We start from the raw sequence: 27,910 nt of genomic DNA, 5'->3' as shown, positions 1-27,910 counted from the left end.
TAGTGAATGCGACAACAATCCTTTCTTGCTCTGCTCTCTCTTGTGTATCCTATGTATTTTTATATATTCCTCTATCTATTTACAGGGGGAAACCTAGGCGACGTAACGCTTATTTCGTCTTTTCTATCGCTCGTTTCCTTTCTGGTTTCTTTTTTTATTTTCTTCTCAAAACTTATTTACGAGAATGTGCGGAAAGATGCTGCCGTATTTCTACAGCCTCAATGCCATTATGTTAGAGACATATGAGAGAGAGTGGGGGGTGGGGTGTGGGGGTGTTTCTGTGTGTGTGTGGTTGTTCCTAGTGTTTGTCTTGGGGGCTTATACGCCGCGTATACGCAATACGTATGCCGCATACGAAAAAGAACGTCCATAGGCAACATCCCGCAATATAATTTTGCAACAAATTTCAAATGCCAGACATGAGCAACTTTTAAACTTATTCCCATACGCACACTCACACACGCACATACACACACACACACACACATACACATATGTAGACAATCTATCCCCCTCCATTTGTTGGCTAAATTTAGGGGGAGGATTAAATGAACAAAATCAAAAGTAATCATGTTGCTATTTACCCAACGCACATGGATAATCTTTTAGTTTACCCTTGGATCGTTTAGTTTGATTTGACGAGACCCAAAAACGTTTAACAAATAAACTTTACCTTACTTTAATGTCACATTTTTCCAACAACATTTTCAGAAGTTAAATGCGTCTCTTTCAAAACGTTTTTTGGTAAAGCAAAAGCCGCCTTCTGCCTCTCAGTAACACATGGAAAAATAACCTCAGATAGCCAAGTCTATTTTTTAAGGATATTTAAAATAAATAGTAGGCTTAACATACCTAACATTGGCTATGGGAATAGAAAAGGAAAAGGTTTATCTTAGAATAATTCTATTCATTTTAAATTAAAGTTCATTAATCTATCTGGTTATCATTATATAAACATCTTTCTTAGTTTGATTAAACTGATGAGAAAGAATGTTAGGTCTAAAAATAATTCTAACTAGAATCGTCGGTCAATAGTCAGCTGTCTATATACATTCATACATATCTATGTATTACTGCAGATATACTTGGGTATATAAATATATATGAACATCCTATGTGGATGACTTTTGTAGATGTTTTGCTTTTGTTTGAATTACAAGTTGCACTGCCGCTCCTGCTCCTGCTCCTACTCATGCTCTTGCCTTGATGACAATGACAGGTCCTGGGACTTTAACAGAAGCTTTTGCTATCCCATATCCGAGGCCGAGTTGAGTTGCTCGTTAGTTGAAAAAACACACAGTCCTGCTATATACATATATATAAGTACATACTTGTACATATTTACTTGATCCGGCTGATGGCAACTTTGACATTTGATGCTTCACACAAACAAACTTCATCACAAATCCAATTCGTATATTTCATTTTAAATGCACTCTTTTTTACACAAGCCACAAACAAAACGATTGCCAATGATTAAGTGATATTAATTCAAACAATTAACACTTTATTAACAAATAAAGCTTCAAACCTCATTGGTTTATTTACAATAACATTCTGCATATATATTGAATGCAATTCAGATTCAATTTTTAAAGTATTAGCTAAATTTTATGAATTTTTTTTGGATTCTATGAATAAATCTGTTAGAAAAATATGTAAATTCTATACATTTCGATCACATTGAATAAATATTTATGTAAAACAAAGAGTTTCTAACTACCCAAAAATGTTGAATTATATATGGAATCTCGACACATCATCAGAAAAGTAAAACCAAATAAATCTGGTTGCTCTGCAAAGAGATTGAATTTCGCGGCATTTACCTGACAGCGGGTAAACAAAATTCAAATTCAAATTCCGCACAGTGAGTGGCCTTCTTTCAAATTATTTCAGTTCGTCCCGTAACTTTTGTCATTAGAGAGAGCCAAAAATTTGTTTTTCGTTTTTTAATTTTTAGCATTTTGCTTTTTTTTGTTTTGTAAGTTTTGACAGTTTGATTTATAAATCCATCGAAAAACTCAACCAGTGCACTTAATTCCTGCTGCTTGCCCACTGGTTCCTTAATAAATTGAAAATACCTTCAAGTTTTGCCCTAAACCCCAAATGCATAAATCACGCGAATACCCCCCCAAAAAAAAAAACCTTGCCATTTAGGTGGAAAATGAAAATTCAATTTCATCCCCCACGTTGAGTTTTCCCTTTCACTCGCAGCAGCAGAGAACTTTCAAGTCTCAGCTGACTCAGTGGCCCAGCAACTACTCTACATACTGCAGTTGGCGCCAAAAGCCTTAAGTACATATCAGCATGGCATAATTTATATTTAACTATAGCAAACAGCCAAACAATTCTAACAACCAGGCATTAGAGTGGCCCTTAACTAAAAAGAAAAGTGGTAAAAAAAGAAGAATAAACTATAAAGAACCTTCTTCTGGAAATAGTTGACCCATTCATATTCATAATCAGTTCCATCAATCTGTATCCAAATTTTCTTATGTATTCTATGTCTACTCAAAATTGTATTTTAGATGTGTATTAAATTCATCTCTAGTCAATTATTACCAAAATTAACAAGAGAACTAGTTCTTAGGACTATCCAATAATAGCCCTGACCATGTGGCATGCATGAATGTTGCTCTACGTACAGAATTTCGGGCGTGGATTAAACTAAACTATAGAAATATATCTATATCTACAGTTTAGTTCCATACAAATGCAATACAATTGTATTAAAAACATTATTAGCTCTATTTCAGAAACAAAACATTAAAATTTCGAAGATATCTACATAACAAATAAATGTTTATGAAGTCTGTTGGAACTATATAAGTCAGGTTTTCCATATTATAAGGCCTAGCCTCATTAGTGGATCTCTTGTCAGGTATTTAACTCTTCGATTTTCTCCCTGAAACATTTGTAGTGTATATTCTTATCCGGAAAATTGGTTATGTCATATAATTTTCGCTCTCCCGCTTACTGGATGCTAGTGTTTGATTTTAGGGCCACTCTAATATTCTTATGAGAGCTATTAAGTAAGTATTCGGAATTCTCCTAATGGAGCAAGTGTTATCAGGTGCAAGCAAATGTGCAAAGAACTTATATCATTATTTTTAAAAATTACTCTCTCTCTCTCTCTCTCTCGCATTTCACATTTCACAGCAAGGCCAAATTAGAAGCAAAACTATTTGAACTTTCATTCGAAAACACAGTCATCTGTAAGAAGATGAAATGAAGTCATCAGTGGCGATGGGGCGGATGGGGGGTGGGGTAAGGACACGCACATAACCCGCGGCCAACATCTAACTTGATTACGCATACCCCTTCGTGTTCCTTTTGCGGATGATTAATGCGCCATAAAATGAGATTTTCCAGGGTGCGCGTTAGAGGAACATTTACACGCAAATGTTTTGGTCTACGAATCAAAATATTTTGTACATTGTGCATACATTTATGTACTACATATTTTTTTATGGCATTTTTATGGCAACACGTAAAACACAAATGGAGTCAAGCTCAACCCAGGATGTGCCAGAACATATACAAACATACATACATCCGATACAGAGAATTCTACAATTGCGTGTGGCAATTACAAGCAATTAAAATGTTAAATGCAACACATAAAATATCATGAAATGGGTTTTTAAACGTTACAGAAGTATTTTAATAGCAAATCAAATCAGATTATAATATCTTAAAACGGATCTACCCATTTGCCTTTTAAATTTAGACACTTGTTGCTACGATAACACTCCTCTCCGTCTCCTTGAGAGGAGTTTTCCCAGTGGAGTTTTCATTTGAAATGGAATTGGCTGTCAGTTGGTTTATCTTGTGCAATGGTCCAACATTTCTTTCAATCACGTAGACAATGAAGGACATCCGTGCAGTTATTTTTGCAGAATGCTCGTACGTCATGCACTCCTTAACATTTTCTTGAACATCATCGGGATGGTCTATTGTCAATTTCAATGCACTAGAGATGCTTCAATTCATACAATAACAAAGCTGATAAGAGAGATAGCGCATTGGAAGTCCATCAGGTTTTCTTTAAAATAAATGAGGTCCTTTACTTCAGAACAGACTTCGTACACCTTTTAATCTAAAGAAATAAAAAGAAAAGAACATTTAATAAAAAAAATGAAAAAAAAACATTTTCTGTGGATGTGTCGCAAATATCTTTATTTCAGGGGTATTGTTAATTCCTAAAGATTGGTTTCCTAATCACATAGTGTGTATAGCCCGCTAAATTCATTACCTGCTTTCTCTTTAGGGTGTTCTTCTCCTAGATTATGAAACGTATGAGGAGAACCTATAAAAACAGGCAATTTCACGGATGCAAAACAGGGAATTTTCCTTCACTTTTCTTCTCATAGAAAGCATTTAAACAACTTCTGGGTCTGCTTATGGTGGGAAGTGACTCTGTTAGTTTCTTTTCTTGATTATTGAACTAGATTCTGTAGTCTGGTGTCATCTTTGGGTGCTAGGGATTCCGTGCCAACCATAATTCCGTCTCTGAAATAAAGCACGGATGTCTTCTGAAATTCCAATAGTTTAATAATAAATAAAACTGAAATACTTGCCTATTTTTTAGATTTGTAGAATCTAATGACTGTTTCTAAATACAATAACACATATTTTAATCGGAATATAAAATATGTTTAGCTGCAAGAAGTAGAATTTATTTCACATCAGGTTAATTTAAAAATATATAATATAGAAAAATATCTTTGGTTAAATAGTTGGCCTTTATATATGTGTATTAATTACCTTAGTTAACCAACTCTGTTCTCTTGTTTTACCTGATTTTTGTTTGAAAGCCAACAATTCAATGTTTAAAATCTCCTTAAAATTTGTTAACAAATTAAGAAACACGTTGTCTTTGACTTTATATGTATGTGTGCTAAAGTTTTAAATATCCTTCGGATTTTTTATTTATTTAATACATTTTAAGCAAATTCAATTTTACATATCCTTTTGTGGTGCAATTTCGTAAATCGATAGTCGTAATCGACTCAATAATTATCGAATGTACTAGTTATCGATATATTTAGACCACCAGTATATCGCTGATAAACTGATGAATTTAACATAAACATAACATGCTCTACCTATTCGAAAGTATGGTAGTTATTCTCATGCCGTTTGTGACACATATGATTCGATATTGGTTAATAGATTAACTCAAACTTGGTAAATATTTCGTATTATTACTGACATAAGTTTCAAAATGAACCATTTCAAATCACTCCAAGGAGGATATCAGCATAATTAAAAAATTAAATTGTATGGAAGTCTAATGATACATGTGAGATGCAGCAAGAGTATCAGAGACTGGCGCATGTTAAATTAGGAGCTGCTGTCAGTATTTTTTTAGTTGTGCGCAGGCTATGCGTGTACGGTCACACTGAATATACCATTCGTGCCGCCATTAGCGTTGCTGATTATGCAGGCTTGTTTATTTTCCCTCCAATTTTGTGTTTTGTATGTAGTGGAAGGAACCCCTACATTGAAGGATACCTTTGACTTAGCGAGCCCCAATGACAACGGTGTTGGACAATTTTCAACGCGCAGAGAAAATAGGCGAGGGTACCTATGGGATTGTTTACAAAGCGCGTAGCAATTCAACTGGCCAGGATGTGGCGCTAAAAAAAATCCGGTTGGAAGGGTAATTAGTCCAAATGCAAACCCGGTGCCCAAAATAAGAACACACTGCCAGAAACTAGATGGTCATCTACAGTGGACTAAAAAGTGGACAATTTCCCATCAATTTTATATTCGCCGGCATTACCTATGCCGTGTCCTTGACGAATGTCAAATTTTCTGACTCCTGCAACTCATGTAAGGCTTCACCAAGCAGCCCGGATTCTGCGAGTGCTGCGCTACAACAAGAACTAAGACGTAGCACCACATGATTCGGCTTCATGGTGAAGTACATCGCAACGTCATCGTGTTGAAGACTTAATCTTATCCATAATAATTGTTTAAGCCATTTAACCATTTTTTACCCTCTTCTTTTAGTGAAACGGAAGGTGTTCCCTCGACTGCAATTAGAGAGATATCCCTGCTTAAGAATCTAAAGCATAAGAATGTGGTTCAACTCTTCGACGTGGTCATTTCTGGCAATAATCTCTACATGATATTTGAGTATCTCAACATGGATCTCAAGAAACTAATGGACAAGAAGAAGGATGTCTTCACACCGCAACTAATCAAAGTAAGTCTAGTTTAGTCCAGCATACTGATGAATGATTAATAAATTGTCTTTCCCATTGACAGAGCTACATGTACCAGATACTTGATGCCCTAGGATTTTGTCATACCAATCGTATTTTGCATCGTGATCTCAAGCCACAAAATCTTCTTGTAGATACGGCGGGAAATATAAAGGTAGCTTCAGTACTTGTCTTGCAACTGACGGAAAGAGTTAATACGATTCTTAATGATAACTTTCCTCGATTTACTTCAATTGCAGCTAGCTGACTTTGGTCTAGCGAGAGCTTTCAATGTTCCAATGCGGGCATACACCCATGAAGTGGTCACATTATGGTATCGATCACCTGAAATTTTGTTGGGCACCAAGTTCTATTCTACAGGCGTGGATATCTGGAGTCTGGGCTGTATATTTGCCGAGATGGTAAGCCTTAAAACACATAAATTCAATTGAATGTGCATTACAGTCACCGCTTGCAGATAATGCGCCGATCTCTGTTTCCTGGTGATAGCGAAATCGATCAATTATATCGTATTTTCCGTACCTTGAGTACACCGGATGAGAGCAAATGGCCAGGAGTTACACAGTTACCCGATTTTAAAGCCAAGTTTCCCAAATGGGAAGCCACCAATGTGCCTACAGCAATACGCGAACATGAGGCACATGAACTGATAATGGTAAGCGGATGACATTCTGTTCCTTTTGAAACGTTTTGCCTTATACAACCTGATTTTCCAGTCTATGCTGCGTTATGATCCCAATTTACGCATATCAGCAAAGGATGCGTTAAAGCATACGTATTTCCATGATGTCCAGCATGTGGATAATGTGGCCCTGCCTGTCGATCCAAATGCAGGCAGTGCTTCACGTATGACCCAACTTGTCTGAGATCACCCTTAGCAAAATTTTTGTAACCATCTTGTTAGTAAAGTAAGTCAACCGTTTGTACCTCATTTAGTCATTAAGCTGTAGTCCAATATTCTTCCTTTTTTTTTGTTTTTGTATATTAAACGACTTGGTCTAATCTCTCTCTTACAGCCCACTGCTGCTCCTTATCATTTTCCCGCACATCATGTAAAAATCTCATTCACTACATAAATACACCATTCATGCTGTTCTAAATTATTCGTGGAGTTTATTAACCATGCTTTTGTAAGAATTACCAGGCGCGCAGCCGAAAATAGCCGTGTCGATGACGTGGGGTGACTGAAACTGATGATTCGGCCGCTGCTGATACCTCATGACGTTGACGCTGACGATTAAGGTGATCGTCGCGCATGTACGTGCCCAAGGCATTGCGCATGCTCTCAGAGAGAGATGAGTAGCTAGCCTCGGCGTCTTCACTGTCGCCGGCTGAAGGTTCAGTCGTTGTGTTGTCTTCAGTTGATGCACTTTCTTCAACTGCAGCTGCATTCACATCGTTTTTGTCGTCGGTTGTTTGGACTAATAGCGTCAAGGGTCGCAATAGCGTCACTTTCTTTGTATTCAGTTTAGCCAATGGTGTGGGTTCTTCGTCTTCCATTTCGGGTTCTTCCCCGTTTTCTTCGTTGGATTGGGATTGCAGACCACTTCCATAGAATTGATTGTAGTAGTTTCTTTGATCGTCAAAGTCTTCTGGACGGAAACGCTGCACTCCGTAATAGCTGCCCGAATTGGTATCAAAGAAAAACATTGGTTGAGCCTGAGGCAATAAAGATGGCTGTGCTGGTGGTGCTCCATAATAATCATATGGATCATAAAATTCTTCTGAATCAATGACAGGTCTTCGCTTCTGCTGCTTGCGACGCTTACGCTTCTTTTTATTCGAACTCTGTGGACGATCTACTTCAACGTTTTGGAATTGCTGCTGCTCCTCAGGATCAATTGACTGGACAAACACAGGCGGAGTTTCAATTATATTGGCAGTGCCATCGTTAAAAAGATTAACCAATGGATTGGTTAGATTGCGTAGACTAAAATTGGGCTGGACGCTGCGTACAAAGCTGTTCCAGACTCTAATGAATGGACGCTCAGTTGTGGTTGTTGGTGCCGCCTTGCCGCGAACATGCAAACGTTGCCTCTTGTAACCTCCATGCGGAACATAGTTGTAACTAGTTAAATGAGATCATTTATTAAGATTTATGATTGGTATATTGGCCCTATCGATCTTACCCAAAGTTGGTTTGTTCTTTTGGTATCCAGTTGTTGTTGCTTTCCAAATCGAGATTTGTTATTCTTCCTCCTGAAGTTTCATCAGGATATCTCCATGCTATGAACAATGCCAATGATATATACAATTGTAACTCCATAGTGACCAACCGTTGCTGTTCTTGGTTCGTATCACACTGATGAGATCTTCATCTCTCTATCGCGTTGTGGCCAACAACCTAATTCATCATTGTCTTGTAGTCTATTGTCTTGTTCTTTCTAGTAAAAATTTATTCGAATTTTGCCAAATATATAGCGAAAGTCTTAATAGATACATATTGATTTGTATTGGCATTGTGTTAACCCTATAATTCTTAGTATACATATATGTCTAAAGCAAACTAATAACCCAATTTTAAGAGTGTGGAAAGACTTTCCCCTCGAGCCATATTGGCAGCTGCCAATCCCGCTTTATACATATGCAAATTGATTTTTATTGATTACACAATTTATATGCCATTCAAGGTGTGCTATTTGGCGACAGCAGTTTATGGCCAATTGGTTTTCGATACTGGCAAAACTTGTTTATAACAAGAAGTGGCACAAAATGATTTGATTTGATTTCCATAACGATAAACTGATAATGAGTTCGGTTCTCATGTTTGTACATTTTACGATTGATTGATCTAAGTTCAGATGATTTAGAGAAAATATCATTTAAAAGACCATTGACTTATCAGTTTATGTTAATTTCAAAATTCCTCCAACAGACTTGTTTGTTTATAATAGTTTCAATACTCATGTCAAGTTTTTAGGCAACAAAAATGCATTCAAGTTTGAATTTTCCTTATCATTGAAAATCTTAAATATTGTGGTTGCCGTTACCCAATAATTTATTGAGTCCTTCGAACCGCCTGAGCACGGACACAGACAACGTGTCTGCCTCAGACCACAGACGTGAAACAACATCAGGCAGTAATGTCAATGGGGTAGAAAAAACAAAACAACAAACACAGAAACACACACGCACACACACGCACACACACACCGACGCATACACAAACAACAGCGTAAAGAAAATTCCTAACAAGTGTTTTTCTTTACTGGCCCAGAGAGACAGAGAGAGAATTTCTGAGAGAAAGCTTTCACACATGGCAAAAACGAAAGCTTTGACTGTGTCTTCTTCTGGCTGTGCCTGAGCTCAGGAAACTCTGTGTTGGTTTTCAGTTAAGTTTGAGTATCCTGGCCAGAAAGTATGCAACATTTTCCACGGGCCTTTACGCGCGTCGAACAATAAGAAAAGCTGGAAAAACGCCAGCAGCAGCAGCAGAAGCAACCAGCACACTATAACAAGTTTTTCTTTCCTTTCACACAAGTCTAGAAAAAAGTAGTGAAAAGGCAGCATTTAAGTGGCAGTTGCGTTTTTTGGGCTAAGCAAACGGATTCGTCGCGTGCGTTGGTATAAGTGAGCCTTCTCTTCACGTAAATTCATACACACACACACATACACGCACATGTCCTAGTATGCTCGGTGTGTCTGTGTGTGTGTGTATCTGTGTGCTTTTGTGTATCCGTTCAATGTTCAAATTTTCTGTGAACTTTCTTCAAACAAAAAATTGTTGTAATACATTTAATTGAATTAAGTAAAGAGCTGAACCACCGCAATTGAAAATTTATATAAGTGAAAGAGTAAACTAAAGGAGAAAACCCAAAAAAAAAACAACCAACCAAAAATCCAAGAGAATTGCGTAAAATTCTGCGGTGTAATAATGCCATTAAGTACTTAAGTAAATTATATAAAAACATTAAACGCCTCACCGAGCAATTATCACAAATTCCAAGCAAGTCCAAGAAAATTTCATTTTTCCCCCCCTTCGGTTGGATATATACAGTATGTGTGTCTGTGTGTGTGTGTGTCTATATGTATTAACGGATATGTGGCACAACTGTTGTTCACGGGGTTGGGCTAGATTTTTATTTTTGACACGGCCTATTGTCAAGGTACAAATAGGAGGTAGGTGCCCTCCCTCAAGGTCTGCCAACTAACTAACCCTAGCACAAGCACAGTCATAAACATTACACACACACACACCACCCACCCACAAAAACAAGAATTGAAACATCTTGGCGGGCGTTTCGTTGCCATTTTCAAGTGCGCGCTTTGTGGTCGCCCAAAAAAAGCGAACGCTTCGCCTTCAACACCATCTACCACACGTCATTTTCGTACATAGTTCTTGTTGTTTTTATTGTATGTAGTTTCAGGTGTCTGACTGTGTTTCCTTCTTGTTCTATTTTTTTGTTGGTTTTGGCTTTGCTGTTTGCCCATGTGCCCTCGCTCAAGTGCTTGTGCTTGACCATAACCACTAAAACTGTCACATTGCGTATACGCCGCGTGTTGCCCTCGACCGTTGTAAGCTCATTTACTTGTGTTTTTTTTTTGGCACCCACGCAAAACAAGAGAGCCCAATGTTTTCTCTCTCGCCGTAAATGTGTGTGCTCTCTTTCTCTCTTTGGTTTTCTCTATTTCTCTCGACTTCAGCTGTTTGTTTTGTTTTCAATCGTCAAGAACAACAACAACAATAAACTTTCTTCCTTCGCCCTGTGCCTATTCACGTTCCTTTTTGTTGTTGTTTGGCAATTGAATTTTTATTGTGATTTTTTATGCTTGACAAACAAACAAGAACGTGCTGGCATCTTTGGCTTTTTATACAGCAATTTAGCGCCTAAAAGAATGCAATGGTCTAGCAAAACGTTGAAAGTGTTGGTCCATTCGTTGATTTTACAGAGAGAGCAACATTGAAATGTATAAAAAGGGGGAAAGTACATAGATAAAGTGGTTCCTAATGGTTCTCTTTATCTTTAACCAAGGCAATCCGCCACTTTTGTTTTCATTCTTATTTCGTTGTATAAAATTAAGTTCTTCAAGTCTTAGAAGACATTCGCAAGATATACCCTGCAGCAGAAATATCAACTTAATTACATAAAATGACCGGAAAAAACGTTATTTTCATAAGATATTATTACTTTATCTAAGGAGTTAAAAAAGGAATTCATAAAAGATGCTATAATCATTATGTAAATTATAGTACTTCTAGATACTAAACTTTTTTTGTTATCCCAATTTACCAAATCAATTACGTTTCTCGACACAAAAATGCATATAAAAGATGCCAACTAGCAGCTTGAAAACATTTGAATAGGTGAACATTTTAAGCACAGAGCATAAAAAGAAAACGTTGATTGTTTTCTCCCCCCTTACAAATTACATGGTTAGCAATGCTAGCACAAAGCTTTAGTAGTGTAAAGGTCCTTATGTTCATACACATATGTATGTGTATACAAACATAAAATTAAACGACTTCAATGACTTTTACCTAGACGTAGAGAAATGTGCTCGAGATCTATCTTTAGATAGTCGAAAGTGGCTGGATCTAGTGTGCTCATGATTTTGAACAGGAATGTTATTAACTACTGTTTACCCTCATATGAATGCCCTTTTATGTTTGAATGTGTTTCATAATCATATTTTAGCTTCTAAGAGTATCAAAATTAATAACCAACTGTATGTAGAGAGAAATCTGCCCCATTTCCTACTACCCTAGATTTGACAATGATTAGAAATATTCCTTATTTCATCCACTTGACTAGAGTATTTGGCGGTCTACTCAAAAATTGTTATATGAATCCTAAAACAGTCCTGACTTGGCATAATTCCAATAGCTTTTTACTCTTTCCCTGACTCTGTTCGTTTTTCTCTCTCGCTCTCTCTCTCTCTATCATTTAATTAGCCTTCAGCTTTGTGGACTTCCGTTTCCCTTTTGCATGGCAAAAGACAACATTTTGGCTGTCGCCTTGGCGGCTTTGTCGTCTGTCAGATTTAACATTGTCATAGTTTTTTTTGCTTGTTGTTTTGTTCCTTTCGGTTCTTCTTCGTTGGTGAAACAAAAGTTTTGTGCTGAAATTTACATTTTTCTCACATTAGCGAAACCAATGGCGGCGGCTTTGGCGAGGTTGACTGCTCATTAAAATGCCATAAATATATGAGCAATTTGCATGTTGCATGAGCACAGGCCGCGAAAGCTCAAACTGAATAATTAACACGCCAAGACGACGAGTCACGACTCGGTCTAGGCGACCTGTTGTTAGTTGCAGGTCCCATCTTTAATATGTTGGTCTTTAAGAGCGTACAATTAAGGAATCGGAATTAAGTCTAATGAAATTCATATAGGGTTGTATATTCAGGAAGCTGGACAAGACACGGTTATCGACTCTGGTCCAATCGTGTAGAAGGCCAACCAAATAGTAATTCTGTGGCACATCGTTCCTCACCTGGATGCCGACGAGAGCAGCTCCGGGATAATAGGTTTCGCTTTGTTCCTGATAGCCGCAAACCGTATTTTTGCTGGTCACCAGAGATTTGGCGCTGTTTTGGCACAGGGAACGACTTATGGTATTCACCCAAGTCTTGTGCTTTAGCTCCTTATTGGTTCGCAAGCCGGCCAACATAAATATCTGACTAACCAGCGACTTCTCGGCCAGATCTGGCGGTGGCATGCAAATGGGCATCACATTTGGTGTAAACTTGGCATCCCTCAGCAGCGTAAGGACCGCCAGACTGTTTTTCAATGTCAACGCATCGTATTCCGGATGAATGGCTATTTCGGCCAATTTAATTTCCTGTGGCGGCAGTACACAATAACCATCCGATTCGCAGCTAACCTCGTAGGCATTTCGACTCTTATTCCACACACCCAACTGCACACCATACGCCTCCGCCTGTCCGTTGTGCCGGACAAAGCAATGGGCAGGTGCTAGCACATTCCTCTTAGAGATTAATGCACCCAAGCAGCCAGTATTCTCTACCTTTGAACCTTTGTGGCAAAAGTTAGTATCCAATTTATATGCGTGTGTTGTATGTACTTACCATTCACATATGTGATGCGGGCCAACCACTGATGCTCTGTGGGAATGGCATAGTCATCCTGCTTTAGAACTTGCTCTTCTTTAAATTGTCCACATTCCGGTTCTTTGGCATTCGTCAATTGCGATATGATCAAGAGCAATGGAATTATTCCGTAAATTCGATGCATTCTGAGAGCCGATTCATGAACAACTGAACTTGAGAATCTGACTCAAACGACTTTTATATATATGTATATAGTAAACACTGATTAGCTTTGGCAATGCAATCGGACTGAAATTTATTCCTACTACTGCGATTACTACTTACTATAAATATGAGAACCGGTCTTAAAGGCGGAACTGCAAGTTATGATAATTGATACCGGTTAATTTTCCAATAAATAACTTCAAGGAAAGTCGTGTGTATTTATTTATTTGTAGAAAAATGCATAAAACAATCTTGATTTTAAGATGATTTAATATTTTCTTTAATCCAATCGCGCCATGGTCGCAGATCTTGATAGATCATTGTATTAACAACGCCCGACTTATACATTTTGGCCAAAATTGCAACTAGATAGAAATTTTCGGGTACATCTTTTACCACATTGACGCCCATCAAGGCGGTTGCCTCGTAGAATCTGGTCGTCTTTGGTGGGAAACCGCAGAATTGATTTTGCGGCCACGGTGTCTTTGATGATGTCAACAAATTGCAATGCTGCCGCGACACAATGAATGCCTTGCCCTTGCCTCTGAGATAGTTGGAATGTGTGAATCCGGAAAATGGTAGATTCCGACTAGTCAGAGAATCGGGCTCGGTCGCCCCTTCCAAGCAAATGGGCAGAATATACGGCGTATAGTTGATGGGTTCTGTTAGTTTCAAAATGGCCAGATCATTGTCTCCTGTATCCTTGTCGGCCAGGGGATTGATTTTAATATCGGCCAATTGGAATAGCAACGGTCCGGGTACACAGAATCCCTTTGCATTGCACACAAACTCGTTATCCGGTGTATGGGTCTCATTGTATATGCCAAGCAAAACGGCGGCATTACGTGGTTGCTTTTGAAATTTACGTACACATGAAGCTGTGGTCAGGACATGCAACTCATGGATAATGATAACATTGCAGCGAGTATGAGTGAGTCTACCACCTGCAATGGACAGAAATCAATCCTTCGGTCTCTTTCTCTTAACTTAAATGTGGTTTCACCTACCATCTTGATTCATTAGTAATCCCACCCATGGATACTCATTGGGATATGTTGTTTGATCATTGTCATGCAGCCGACTTTCGTCCAGAACCCCGCACTCCGTCACGGCCCTAACAGTTCCTAAACCAGGCATCATATCTGAGTACACGTATTGGATTCTCATTAAAATAATAATCATTCACTTACCGATCACAAATATGAGAAGAACAAGTTTCACAAACATTTCTATTGCGCGATTATCCGCTTCAATTCTCGTCTGGCTCAGTGTTCAAAGCAAACTGGGCTCGATTTCAAATGCTGTGCCTTTAACGAGAACCGCCAATGGGAAAACCAAACCAAAAGGCCGACTTGCAGACACTCTATAAACATGTCACCTCAACAATCATATTTCATTCGATAACTCAATGCAATTACTATAATGGAAGCTAATTTAAGGCTGCCCTCGTTTTTGTTTTTGTAATAAATTAAAATGTATGCGAAATATTATAATTTTTAAATTAAATCTACATATTGAAATTTAAATAGGATTTATTTTTTAAATTAAAGTAAATTTTAATGAGAACATTAAAAAATAATAAAATAAAAATAAATATGAATTCAAATAGCATTCAATTAAACATTTTTGAGCACTAAAAAAGAAATATCTCAATCAAATTTGTTTAAAGATTTATCATTATCTAAGTAAGTGAATTGCGAATGGTTTTTCGCCTATTTTGTTATTTTAAAGAAGAAACTTCTTAATTTTGTTATAATTTTCTCTGTCATTCCCGAACATAACATATTTGAATCATAACTTAAGATTCATTATCATCCAAAACATGAAAAGGAAAATAACGAATTTCATTCAAATGACTTGATGAATTTTGGTAAAGCTTTTTAGATGCTTCAATTAACTTCAATTCACTATAATTAGATAATAATTAACTTCAATTTGATATATTAGAGAGAATTACTTTCTATTTTGTGTTCTTTAGTATTGAACCACAACTTGAAATTACAAAAAGTTTTATCCATCAATACATTTATCCATTTTATAATGTTTTAAAGTTTGAATTCGATCAGGATCTCATTATTCCTTATTCGATTCCCATTGCTCATTAAAGTGATGGGAAAAACGAGCATTTCGAAGGAAAAACTTACCAGTTTCAGAGATTAAATCTCAGTTTTTGCGGGGTAATTTCCCATATTTCTAACCCTCCAAGAATAGCCAATAAATCACTAGTAAGATTGTTGTACCTTCTCTTCAAAATTACATACATTTGAAACCATTTCTTGTTAAACGACTTTAACTAACATTTAATTATTATGATTTAATTTATGTTGATTAATTTAATTTATGTTGATCATTTAATTATGGTTGATCATTGGTTAAATCCTTTGCTAATCTTTGCTCACTCCACAAGTTTTCCTGTTTAAATATATTCGATTAGATAAATCTTGCTAGTTTCCATAGAACTATTTTATTATGCCCAGTGTAAAGTGGGAAATTTTCTCAACTTTTGCATAATTTAGACATTGCGGCATAACAATCCATATCTATCTTTGTATATGTATGTATGTGTGTGTGTGTGTGTCTATGTATATTAGTTAGTTGTCATTTATATTGACTTGAAAATGCATCAATTAAATAATCAATAAAAGAAAACTATCTATCTTATAATTATTTGAATATTTCTGCCAATCAATTCCTATTTGTGCAAAATTCCAGGCAATTATATTTAACTGTATAGGTTAAAAGGACAATCATTATATAGCTATTAACTTGTTCAAATCAGCAGTTTGGTTCTCTTTTACGTCTTGGCATTGCCTAGACCCTCGATCTGAATAATTAATGTTTCAATTAGAATGGCATTATTGAAAGCAAACACAGCCAACTGTGCCCAGTGGGATGCCTGAAGTATTGAAGGTGAAGGACATAGAAGGACGACAAGTGGACAAGAGTGGGTGGAATAGGGTGGGGGTGGGTGGTAGTGGGTGAGGTTTACAGGGTTAATTTAGCTATGCAGTAAAAAGGCTTACAAATTGCCCAACCGGATCTGCTTAGGTTGCCATGTTTATTGTCCACTAACTCTCTCTTTCTCTCTCTCTGACAATGTTCAACTTGACCCAGCTAGCTGAGGCGTTCATAATTTGCATTGTTATGAGTGCCTCCTCTTCTCCTTGGACCCTCCATTCAACACATATGTTGGGCATCCAATCAATGGACTGGACTTTACAAAAACAAACCAAGCCAGCTGGTCATTTAGCCATGAAAAATGTTTGACTTGCCTTGAGTTTAGCCTGGAGCCAAAAAAAAAGGGTGTGCTGTGTGTGTGGGAGCTCATGCAAATTGCGTGGGGTATTGGGGAGCGCCTTTTGCCTTAAAAAAATTGGTATTCGACCTCCACCTTGCGTGTTCTTTCATCTCTAATCGCTGCCAGCACGTGAACAACGGCTTGTTTCTTGGCTAATCGCACTCCAATTGAGCTTTAGGGTTATATAGAAGGGAAAATATGGGTGTAGAGTGCCTGAAGTGAAGTCTGAAAAGTCAATATGGTGCACCTTTTTACACTCTTTGCAGGCAGCAATCACTATGAAATGTCTATGTGAATAGGAGGATGACGCGAGACGGCGAAATTCCGGCCATCTTTAATCCGAAACGTGTGCGCACCCCATCTGTGGTTGTCACCGGCGATTCCTCAACGAATGGACCGTCGTACAATAGCAACAACAACACAAGTGGAGCTGCAGCCAGCAGCAGCACTGTCGGTGGAGGTGGCGGACCAGTTGGTGGCCCAGCTGGCAGCTGTGGGTTCAGCAATGTCCTCAACTCAAGCAATCCACAAATAACCCACCAAGATTCAATATCATCGAGCCAACAGGATCCCAATGAGGTGATTATCATTCAAGCGGATACTCCGACAGGGACTCACAACGCACAACATCACTTTGGAGGCGACTCCAGTGATACGGCACACAGCGCTGGACACGATCAACAGCAGCAACAGCAACAGCAGCAGGCAAATGGCCATGGAGAAGAGCCAGAATTACGTTTTCGTAAGCTGCAGGCCTGCAAGGAATCCTGTTGCTCCGAGCTGGCTCGGAAGGTAAGTGTATCAGAGTTTTCGAGGTGCTCCCAGCAGTGACTTGAATCGCCTCTCTTGATCTGCAGATGTACTATGGTGTGTGCGTGACCATTCTGGTGACCGGGTCATGGGTAGGAGCCACTCATACCATCAAGTATATGTACAAGTATCGAGCTCCCTACGATGATGTGCTGAACGATGATCAGGACACCTCGTCGAGTCGGGCGGAGCTGAGCACCGAGCTGGAGGATATACTGGCCATCAGCGATTCATCCCTGCATCATGTCGAGGACGCCACCGAGATGTTCAAAATCCCACCACGCCAGCCCGTCTACTTTAGTGCTCCGTTCTTTGCTGCCTGGTTTTTTACCAATTTCTCGTTACTCTTTTTCCCCATCTATGTGCTGGGATTGATCTCGGCCCGCAAATATGATAAGTTGAGTGAAATATTGGGCGATGTGCTGCGTGGTTTTCGCGAGCGAGGTTTCACCGTAGGTGAGTTCGGCAACTCTCCTGCCCCTTTGAATACCAATTGACTTTCCATTTCCGCTCTGGTCTCTGGTTGATTTAAAGGACGCTTTCTGAATCGCTGCCTCTCATTCTGCATACTGTGGCTGGTAACCACATATCTGTACACTCTGTCCCTGCATGTCCTCTTTGCCACCGATGCCCTGGCCCTGTTTGCCACAAATGTTGCCTGTGTCTACTTGTTGTCCTGGGTTATACTGCACGAACAATTTGTGGGCGTACGGGTAAGTGAGGTCCTCCGAAAATCTAATCAAATCGCATTACATGGCTTCCATTTTCAGATTGTGGCTGTTATCCTCTGCGACACGGGCATTGCACTGCTGGCCTATATGGATGGCATCACAGAGAGCCGTACACTTGGCGGCGTTGTGCTGGCCACATTGTCCGCTGCCGGTTATGCTGTATTCAGGGTATGTGACCTGCGTGTCCTTTTGCTCTGCTTTCATGTTTTGCCATTTGCTCTTTTGGGCTTTCTAGGTTATGTTCCGCAAAGTAATGGGCGATCCGCCTGTGGGCCAAATCGCATTCACATTCACAGCATTGGGTTTCCTCAATGCCCTGCTCCTGTGGCCCGTTGTGTTGGCGCTTTACTTGACTGGCACGGAAAGCCTGACATCGGAGAGCATTCCCTGGAACCTGCTTTTTGCCGCCAGTCTATTGCTTTTAGGTAACTACTCCAAATACACACTGCCCACTGCCCCTTCAGACCCTCACTTACTTCGTTGTTGTTGTTTTGTTATAAACTTTTATCGTTGTAATTAATTTTGATTGCAGTTTTCCACGTCCTAATGCAGTTCAGCGCCGCCGTAACATACAACATGTTTGTGACATTGGGTTTGATTACAGCCGTTCCCGTTTCAGGTGGTAAGTATACCAACAACAACAACAACAACAACAGAAACAACAACAACATAAAAAGGCAACAACATTTTCTATTAGCCTTAGGCATTCCGTGACTATATATTATTTTAAATCGTCAAATAAAACTTTCAGGAAACCCAAATCGTTGCTACCAACAAGTTTTTTCCTTTTACCACAATCAAAATGCTCCTCAAAATGGCTCAAAAAAAATATAATATATATAAAATTCTGTTAAAAGGAAGAAAATGAAATAGTTTTTATAACTTTATTGAAAATAATTGCATTAAAACTCTTAGACTCATTACTCAGTTAATACGAACTTTGCCTAGCCTAAATTGATTTCTGGAATTATTAAATTCCACATTAAAACTCTTTCCTGAAAGTCTTAATTTTTGAAGTTTTCGAATTACTAAATTCCACATTTAAACTCTTTTCTTAAAATCCTAATTTTGGAAGTTTTCAAATTGTTTTTAAACGTAAATTCAGATTTCAAGAGATTTCTTTTAGCTCTTTTGATTACCAAACAAATTTTTCCATTTTGATAGCATTTGCCTTTTTAGACGTTAGAAACATAATAATTTAATCGCAATGTGATTTAATTTTTGAGAGATAACAGTTTCTTAATATTTTTGGAATATTTTTTAAAAAGTTAAGAACAATATTAGCCATTAGTAATTAAATTTGCTTTTACTTATAATTTACAAGAATTTTTCTTAGCAGAAAACGATAATTGAGTTCCATTTAAATGAATTTGTTTGCGATTCCAAAAGTTCTCATTCGGAATCTTCTTTAAGTAATTTATCTATGCCAGCATTTGAAAACATTTCTAACTTAGTATTGAATAGTAATTCTATGAAGAGAGAGGAAGATTAACGAGAAAATCAAGTTCTAAAATTATAGGAATTGATGCAATGATTAGAAGATCAAGCTTGGTTTGTTGATTAAGTTAATCAACCTCTACTTATTTACATGCCGACTAACTTTACTATGAATATTAAACACTTATACTAATTTACCATATCCAGCACTCGATGTCATATTGTACAGCGCAAATTTTGCTGGCATGAAACTGGCTGGGGTTATTCTAATTGGCATTGGGTTTTTCCTCGTTATGTTCCCCGAGAATTGGCCCGACTATATAACACGATTGTTGCGGTAAGTACACATTTTCTTACTTGATTTTTCTTTTCCTTTTCTTTTTTTTTTTGTGTATTTTAGTTTTCGAAATTTTTGTTATTCATATTGCTAAAATGTTATACAATTAAATATGCTAATTTTCATATTGTGTGAGTACAAAAAAAAGAAAACAAAAAAGAAAAAGAAAACTCTTGCGTGTTTTTTCAAATAATTTTACTACATTTTCCGTTTTGGTCTTGTGTTTTTTCTTACTTTTCGTTTTGGACTTTTTTTTTTTATGGTTAAAGTTCATAAATTTTGTTTATGTTTATTGCTAAAAGAAAGTACCAACATATATATAATATTAAATTGAATTTAATATAATAAAAATCATTTGACTAAAAGGAATATAACACAATTACACACAATTTGCATAAATCTTTTGTTGTTGTTAATCATGAATCTATCTATTCTATATCCATATATATTTGACTTTATATCCAACCAAACATCTTGCAGAAAGAGCGTTCGTGCCATACTCCGTTACCAATGTTGTTGTGAATTAGCCGAAATTCGCTATGCTCATTCGGTAGGCCAAACACACAAACAAACAAACAACAATCAACATAAATTTACTCGTATAAGTTGGAAAACACATATTAAAATTTAGTTATAGTGCAAATAAAGTCTAGAATTTTAGGCCATGTAAAAAAAAGTATCTCTCAAATGATGATAATGAAAGCAGCCAGATTTTTTACTGAACACCCAACCACAATTTCTCTATATATATACATATATGATATATATATTCCTACACAGACATTTACATATGTGATAAATATACCTACACTTTGGCTTCCAAAAACTTTTGCGCTCACCCTTTTTGAAACGATATATACAAATAAATTGTAAATCCAATGTATACTTATCCATATATATATATACACCCAACTATATACCATACCCGATATACCTACATATATATATGTACAATATGCCTTGTTACACCTATACATATATATGAATCTAATACAAGTACATATCTCTATATATCAAATATATATATTGTATTTTTTTAATCACGACACTAACTTTAGGCTATTTCGTGCAGTTGTTGTTGGTTCAAAGTTTTAAACCCCCTTCTGAGACCTTCTCATTGTTGTTGTTGATGTTCTTAACGTTAATTGCTGTTGATTTTGGTTCGTTCGTTATGATTTCGTTTGTGTTTCGGCAGATCAGCAACTTCATTTCTATCCACTGGAGCCAAAAAAAACATCATATCGTTTATGTAAAATACTTGATAACTTTGTACATGGATGTTGATTGCAAATGTTGCTGATGCTGAGGTTCGATCAATGTAGTTCTCACCCATGACACACACAGACATCTACACCCACACACACACACACACCCACACACACAGACTTACTCACACACCCCACTTAAGTATGTAGAGCTGATGTTGCTTAACGTGGCCTAAACATGTTAAACTCCTAATCGATCGAATGATGACCACATCCACCCACCACACACACACACACACACACACCTTGTTTGTTCTGTGTGTGTGTGTGTGTGTTCCTTGATTTTTCATTTTAATGGCTGTTTGTTGTGCAATCTCTCCCTATCTCTCTTTCTCTCCCTCTCTGTCTTTCCTCTTCTAACCTTATCATACCATATAATGGCCACTTGTAATTGAGTTTGAGTTCTTTGGCCGACCAAGTTGTAAATAAATTTCAATTCAATTTTTAATTTACCCATACATATTTCATTTCTTTACGTGTGTGCGTATGTGTGTGTGTGTGTGTGCACTTGGCAAGGGGTTTTAGCAGCAAGTCATGATATAGATATAGAAACAGATCGTTGCAGCATGATCAATCAAAAGAGGTTACGACCTACCCTGACCCACACCAAATAAATGACATTTTCAGTTTAATTTTCAGCCTAAAAACAAAATGCCTAAAAATTCTAAAAAATAATAAAAATTTATATATATATATTTAAATGCATTAATTGTTACTTTTTTGTCTCAATAACTTTTCTTTTTCTTCAATATTTGGCCATACTAAATTAAATTTTAAGTTTCTGATATAAATTTCAAATTTTCTCTTCAGTTTTCTCTCGATTTTTGAGTTTTTATCTTTTTCTGCGTGTTGTGTGTTCTGTCTCTAAATCAACTATCCCCATATTCTATATCTATTCTCTCTCTCTCTCTATTTCTCTCTCAATCTATACCTTTCTCAATCTTATCTTTCAACTATATATATTATATAAAACTCGTATCTCGACATTTCTTAATTATATTTTGCAGAAGCATCATAATGCTGGGTCACAATGCGAGGTGAGTTTCGTGAGGTTTACAGAAACGAAATGTCTTTTATATTTTTAATTTAAGAAAAACCAAAACCAATTACCCAAGAATGTCTTATACTTCTATAGGATATATATATATATATATTTAAACAATATATATATACAATACTCAAACAGAAAAAACCTATTCTACCGAGATTCAAATTTCAATTATAAAACTACTCTTAAAATATTATACATTTTTTAAAGATGTAAGCAAAGTATGTTTTTATCAATTAATAATTTCGACTTTGCCTCTTTGCTATAGTTTTTGTTATTAACTAAAAGGGTATTAATAATTATTTGAGGATTTTGCCATGAACTTCAATTTTTATTCTCACTTTTCGGCTTGCGTCTCAGTTATAATTTCGTTAATTTCTATATTATTTATCTAGATTTCTGATAGTTTAATTGATTTTCAAACAAAATATCAAATAAAAACTCTGTAGAAGTTCTAGGTCGAATCGTAGTATATTTAATTTTCTAAGCATTTATTTCAATTAATAAGCTAAGGTAAGTCCATTTGAGGGTAATTTTTATTGCTGCCAGGCACTTTCAACTCAATAATCACCTCACAAATCACAGTATTTCGTTGAATATCAACGAAATAAGGCTAAATTGATCATATTTTATATAACTTTTGTTTCGTTTAGGGGGCTATACCAGTAAATCCTTGAAATATCCTGGAAAAATTTCAATTTCAAGTCTGTTTAAACATTTTTATAATTACTTACATAATTACTTTTTAAAAAACAACCTCCAGATGTCAGATAATCCTTCCTAATAAAAAGTTCAAAGTTTGTTTTGCTCAACGTCAACTCAGAATATCATCTATCCAATTGAATTCAATCTTAAAATCAATATTTTGAAATATATACATCCAGAATTTCGAACATTGTTGACCTTGCACCCTCTTATTGATTAAAAAACAAATCTATTTACGTATTTTATTAAAAGAAGACTCGAAAAAGATTATATAGTAATGACTCTAAAAGGAGTTGAAACTGTTTAAAAGAAAGGATCATAAAGGGATATTAAAACTTGACCGTCTTAAGAGGTAAATTCTTGATGTTGGGGATAGAATTTTCTTCAAATTTCCAAAATACGACAAATTCACAGAAAATTTAGATTTATTTCTTTACAAATATCATTCAATCAACACGAAAAACTTGCAAGTGTATGCAAACTTCGGCCATTTTGCCCCTCGCGACTTTTATTTCAAACTTTTAGGCTTTATATTTGGTATAGCCCCTTTCCATGATAACTCAAATACACTTTTTTCTTTTCTATGTATTTATATATTCATTTTTGGAGGCGACAAATCTTAGATATAGCAGCTCAATAGTAGTAAAAACAATCTCTAAAATTGTATATAGTAAAACACCGCTAATCTGTACTATTGCTTCTTTTTCTTCTTGTTTTCTCTTCTTCACCTCAAACACCTGTCTCTCTTTCTCTCTCTCTCTCCCTCTCTCTCTCTCTCGTTCTCTATAAACGACTTTCTCCTTTCTTTCTCTCTCTCTCTCTCTCTCTCTAACACAAAACACAATCACGAAATTCTCATTTGATAAACCGTATGTACACGCTGCTGAAAAATTGAACAATTTGATATATCTCATATATACACAAACACCAAAAAAAAAAACTGAACCATGTAGCGGTAGGCCAGCGCTTTGTAAACGAGATGCTATAGTCACTGGACCCTCCACACGATATGCTCAACGGCACATCACGCGAACTCACCACATAAGCTAAAAGTTGGACAAAATCACAGAAATTGTACAGAAAACAAGACATGAAACAAACAAACAAACAAACAAACAAACAAATATATATATATTTGTATATTTTGTAAATGATTTTCCAAGACATCAAAAACTCAAATTGCACCATTAAAAAACTAAAGAAAAGAAAAAACAAAGACCGAAAACGAAATGTAATCGAAACCGAGCCAGAGCCCAAGTCTTAGGGGTAAGTACGAAACCACTTTTCAACCCAACCCCTTTAATTATTTTAAATTTAAAATTAAAATTAATTATGTATATAGAAGATATCTTAGATACTTAGTCGAGATTGGAAGAGGGCTCATCGTAATATATGTACATAAGTCTCTGCTCTCCTTATCATCTTCCTTATCTATCGTATTCTATCTATCTGTCACTCTATATTCTTTTTTCTCTATTTTTTGGAATTTTTGTTTCGTTTTCACAGATCGCAGCATATTTATGCCTCCCATTACAAACATAAACGAAAATATTATGCTGTCAATACAAACTCATATGTTGTTTGAGAGGCCTCATCTGAGAGGTCAGCATGGCAAATTGTATTAAACAAAAAAAAAACTCTAAGAACTAATTATATATGTACTTACTATATATATGAGCCAAGCAATTAATTGATTGATTGATTAACTAGCAGGAAGCGTGGGCGAAATTTTTGTGTTTAAATCGCCCAATTGCCAACTTAAAACCCAAAACTAAATGTGTGTGTTTTATTTTCCTATATAAATGTCGTGTAAACGTTGAAAAATGCATTTTTGAAACCAAAAAACCCGATATATAAATGAAACATACGTAGTTAAAATGAAACACGAACGAACGAAACGAACGATAAAACGGTGAGCGCTCTTAATAAACAAACATAATTTTCTTTCTAATTTTCATTTAGTTATTATCATTAGATTAGAGGCTTTTTGGCAGTTAGTTCTTATCAAAAAAAAAACAATCACAAAGCTTAATTATTCGCACTGATTATATAAATTTCAATTTGTATGCTATGTAAATTAATAATAAATTGTATTAAATGTTGTATTTTGGCACCTTGCCTCCCCTTCCTATAAGTTAAGCTTTTGAACTATTCTGCTTAAAACTATTTACCTATTCACCCCTCCACCTAAACCAACACACACACATACACACGTTGACACTTACACACACACACATAGACATAACTTTTGTATATAAAGAGTAAAGAAAAAAAACAAAACAACCGAAATTAACATCAGTAAAAAATCCGTACAAATTTCTAGAGTCAACCAAAATATTTTAGTGCTTAGATCTAAATGAACTGAAGGCTGCAATATACATATATATTACATAGTATTAGTGACCAGCAGTTAGTGGCAGATCCACAAGGAAGATAATGAAGAGATTTTCTATATATATATAAGACCCATATCGTCCGACTAGAACTGCCATTAGCTAATGGCAATCTATTGATGTGTATATAAAAACTGCATTAGATTCTCAAAGACACAGAAATAAAGCCTAGACAATAAATGACTACAAAAGCTTTTCATAGGAAATGTATAAATTAATTAACTAACATTTAAACTATTTTACACACACTACACCTATTTAGATGGGGTCGCGGCCCTCGGAGCGGTACTTCAACAGGTCAGCATCCCACCATTATCGATTATCGGACGGGATACATAAGGTCCCATCTTCGTTCACCCTCTGGCCGTGTGAGATGACTGATCTATCGCCAACTGCAACTGGGTTTCTGCATGGTCATGGCGGCTCTAACGCACAGCATCATCAGCAACTTTTACAACATCAACAGCAACAACAACAACATCACCATCCTCATCATCAACGACATCATCTAACCCATTCGTATTCCCAGCAGCAACAGCATCACCTGCAGCGGCAACACTCGCACACCTCGCTAACAATGATCCATCGCCAGAGTAGTAGTCACAGTGTCCATGGTGGACGAGCTGGAGCAGCAGCAGCAGCAGCAGCGGCGGCAGCCACAGGAACTGGTCGTTTGTTCTCGTATTTTGGCAACGAACACGATCATGACCATGAGCGTAAGAAATCGGAGACATCATTCTTCAATTTGGGCTTCCGTCGCAAGTCGACAGTTGTCTATTATGCTCCAACCGATTAAAAGGAGGGAGGACGAAGGATTTCCCATCTCCATATCTCACCATTGCAACTAAAAAACAGTAAAACGAAAAGTAAAACAATCATGAATACAAAAGAAAATGAGTTAATGAGAATTTATTAGGATTTGCACTCTTAGAATTTATCGAGAAAACTAAAATATATACATATTAATATGAATGTTGTTGATGTAAAAGTTTAGTCACTCCACCACACACACACACACACATATGCAGTTATAAATTTGCTCAAATATAAGACACACACCCACACACACACACACACACGGACAGACCGTAATGCTATGCAAATGAAACCCATAAACATCATGTGAGAAAAATTCCCAATAATAAACGAAAATTAAAGTGCCCCAAAAGTTAACTAAACTATATATTTAAAAGAATGCAATAAAATGCATAATTCTATAAGAAAACGAAGCCAATTGTTTTTAGCAATTATATACAAAACCATTTCATAATATATTTTAAAAACCAAACTAATTATTAAACTATGGAAAACCCTCACTCACTCAACAAACAAAAACAAAGAAGGCACTTCACCTACAACGGCAATGAGATATATATATATATATACATATATTAAATAGTTCTCACCGATTCTCAGATTCAAATTTATAGTATAAGCTCATCTTAGACAAATTAAGAAGAAGATACAATCGAAATGGAGTTAATAAGTATTCAATGTTATTGTTGTTCTCTCAATTGATTGATCTGTTATTAACCCTAAAACATATATGATTTAGTTTTCTGGTGTGTTGAACTGAAAACCTTTAAGAAACAAAAGCAAAAACCGTATCAAAAGTATTTGTATATTTTTAACAACTGTTTGTGTGTCGTTTTTTGTAATTTTAGACCACTGTTTTTATTGTTATAAAAATGAAATTCCATTTTGTGGCTAGAGAGAGACTAAAAGCCGCTGTATTAAACAAACCAAAAGAAAAACAAAACAATATTATGTCCTTAAGAAAGAAACTGGGCAATTAGGGGCATCTTATGTATTAAGTTATGTAGCCACATCCAATAATTGATTTGTGATAGTTTTTACAAAAATGTTTGATAACCAACTACACACACACACTTACACACCTACACACACACACCCATATACATACATGCCCTCTACCTTAACCTAAACCTAGGCAAATGGTAACAATTTAAAGAGTGTATTTAGGATCACACAAATATAAGAAAACAAAAACCAACACTGATGAAAAATTATAAATATAGCCAAATGAAATGGAAATAAACCAAAAAATCAAATGTTATTAATGTTTTTTATCGTCCATTGCATCAGGAGTCCTTTGCTTTCACTGTCAACTGTCAAAAGTTGAGGGTAAAAATCAATTGACAAATCTGTTGTTAGTACAAAAATATTCGCTCCCAAAAACCCTCAACTTTCAAAAATTTTGTTAAAATTCTAAAAGGATAAGAAATAAATCAAAGTCCAATAATTGGAATTAATTCTTGAATATTTCGTGAATAACCAATATCTAACGAACGATTCTGGTTCGATTACGTAACCCAAAAAGATTCGTAATTGGACAAGTCGCGAATATATTCGACAATCAGATCGAATAGAACTTGCGACGCTCGTAAAAAAAAACCGTTTAACAAAATATTTAAAAA

General features: G+C 36.3%; 5 protein-coding genes and 1 long non-coding RNA gene across 13 annotated transcripts; 2 read left to right on the top strand and 4 right to left on the bottom strand.

The window, feature by feature from the left end:
- Positions 1-3,640: 3,640 nt before the first annotated feature.
- LOC124459703 lies at positions 3,641-4,574 on the bottom strand. Its single transcript, XR_006953741.1, has 2 exons — positions 4,256-4,574; positions 3,641-4,099 (listed from the first exon to the last, which is right to left on the bottom strand). It is a non-coding gene; the product is annotated as an uncharacterized LOC124459703 (long non-coding RNA).
- Positions 4,575-5,400: 826 nt separating this feature from the next.
- LOC6649527 (cyclin-dependent kinase 2) lies at positions 5,401-7,333 on the top strand. The gene is made up of 7 exons (XM_002072135.4): positions 5,401-5,665; positions 6,019-6,214; positions 6,277-6,387; positions 6,473-6,634; positions 6,691-6,888; positions 6,950-7,141; positions 7,250-7,333. The coding sequence occupies exons 1-6, from the start codon at positions 5,538-5,540 to the stop codon at positions 7,097-7,099; spliced, it is 945 nt and encodes a 314-aa protein (XP_002072171.1). The 5' UTR covers positions 5,401-5,537; the 3' UTR covers positions 7,100-7,141; positions 7,250-7,333.
- Positions 7,334-7,358: 25 nt separating this feature from the next.
- LOC6649526 lies at positions 7,359-8,833 on the bottom strand. The gene is made up of 2 exons (XM_002072134.4): positions 8,363-8,833; positions 7,359-8,301 (listed from the first exon to the last, which is right to left on the bottom strand). The coding sequence occupies exons 1-2, from the start codon at positions 8,497-8,499 to the stop codon at positions 7,371-7,373; spliced, it is 1,068 nt and encodes a 355-aa protein (XP_002072170.3). The 5' UTR covers positions 8,500-8,833; the 3' UTR covers positions 7,359-7,370.
- Positions 8,834-8,835: 2 nt separating this feature from the next.
- On the top strand, positions 8,836-27,072 carry LOC6649523 (putative thiamine transporter SLC35F3). Of its 8 annotated transcripts, XM_023179829.2 has the most exons (11): positions 8,836-9,803; positions 17,013-17,538; positions 17,604-18,012; positions 18,091-18,269; positions 18,327-18,455; positions 18,523-18,712; positions 18,820-18,909; positions 19,932-20,061; positions 20,542-20,611; positions 22,334-22,363; positions 25,735-27,072. In XM_023179829.2, exons 2-11 carry the CDS (start codon positions 17,050-17,052, stop codon positions 26,266-26,268), a joined length of 2,250 nt encoding a protein of 749 aa, XP_023035597.1. In that variant the 5' UTR covers positions 8,836-9,803; positions 17,013-17,049; the 3' UTR covers positions 26,269-27,072. The 8 variants fall into 8 exon arrangements, with proteins under 8 accessions (XP_023035597.1, XP_023035592.2, XP_046865205.1 ...); XM_023179824.2 differs by lacking the exon at positions 22,334-22,363 and having other exon boundaries at positions 8,836-9,789; XM_047009249.1 differs by lacking the exon at positions 22,334-22,363.
- On the bottom strand, positions 12,481-13,435 carry LOC6649525 (CLIP domain-containing serine protease B9). The gene is made up of 2 exons (XM_002072133.4): positions 13,263-13,435; positions 12,481-13,209 (listed from the first exon to the last, which is right to left on the bottom strand). Exons 1-2 carry the CDS (start codon positions 13,426-13,428, stop codon positions 12,515-12,517), a joined length of 861 nt encoding a protein of 286 aa, XP_002072169.1. The 5' UTR covers positions 13,429-13,435; the 3' UTR covers positions 12,481-12,514.
- LOC6649524 (serine protease 27) lies at positions 13,658-14,723 on the bottom strand. Its single transcript, XM_002072132.4, has 3 exons — positions 14,639-14,723; positions 14,456-14,572; positions 13,658-14,392 (listed from the first exon to the last, which is right to left on the bottom strand). The coding sequence occupies exons 1-3, from the start codon at positions 14,673-14,675 to the stop codon at positions 13,707-13,709; spliced, it is 840 nt and encodes a 279-aa protein (XP_002072168.2). The 5' UTR covers positions 14,676-14,723; the 3' UTR covers positions 13,658-13,706.
- Positions 27,073-27,910: the final 838 nt, after the last annotated feature.

The sequence above is a fragment of the Drosophila willistoni genome, chromosome 3R (genome assembly GCF_018902025.1).
Source record: "Drosophila willistoni isolate 14030-0811.24 chromosome 3R, UCI_dwil_1.1, whole genome shotgun sequence".
NCBI lineage: Eukaryota > Metazoa > Arthropoda > Insecta > Diptera > Drosophilidae > Drosophila > Drosophila willistoni.
This window is presented reverse-complemented; position numbering and strand designations above follow the sequence as displayed.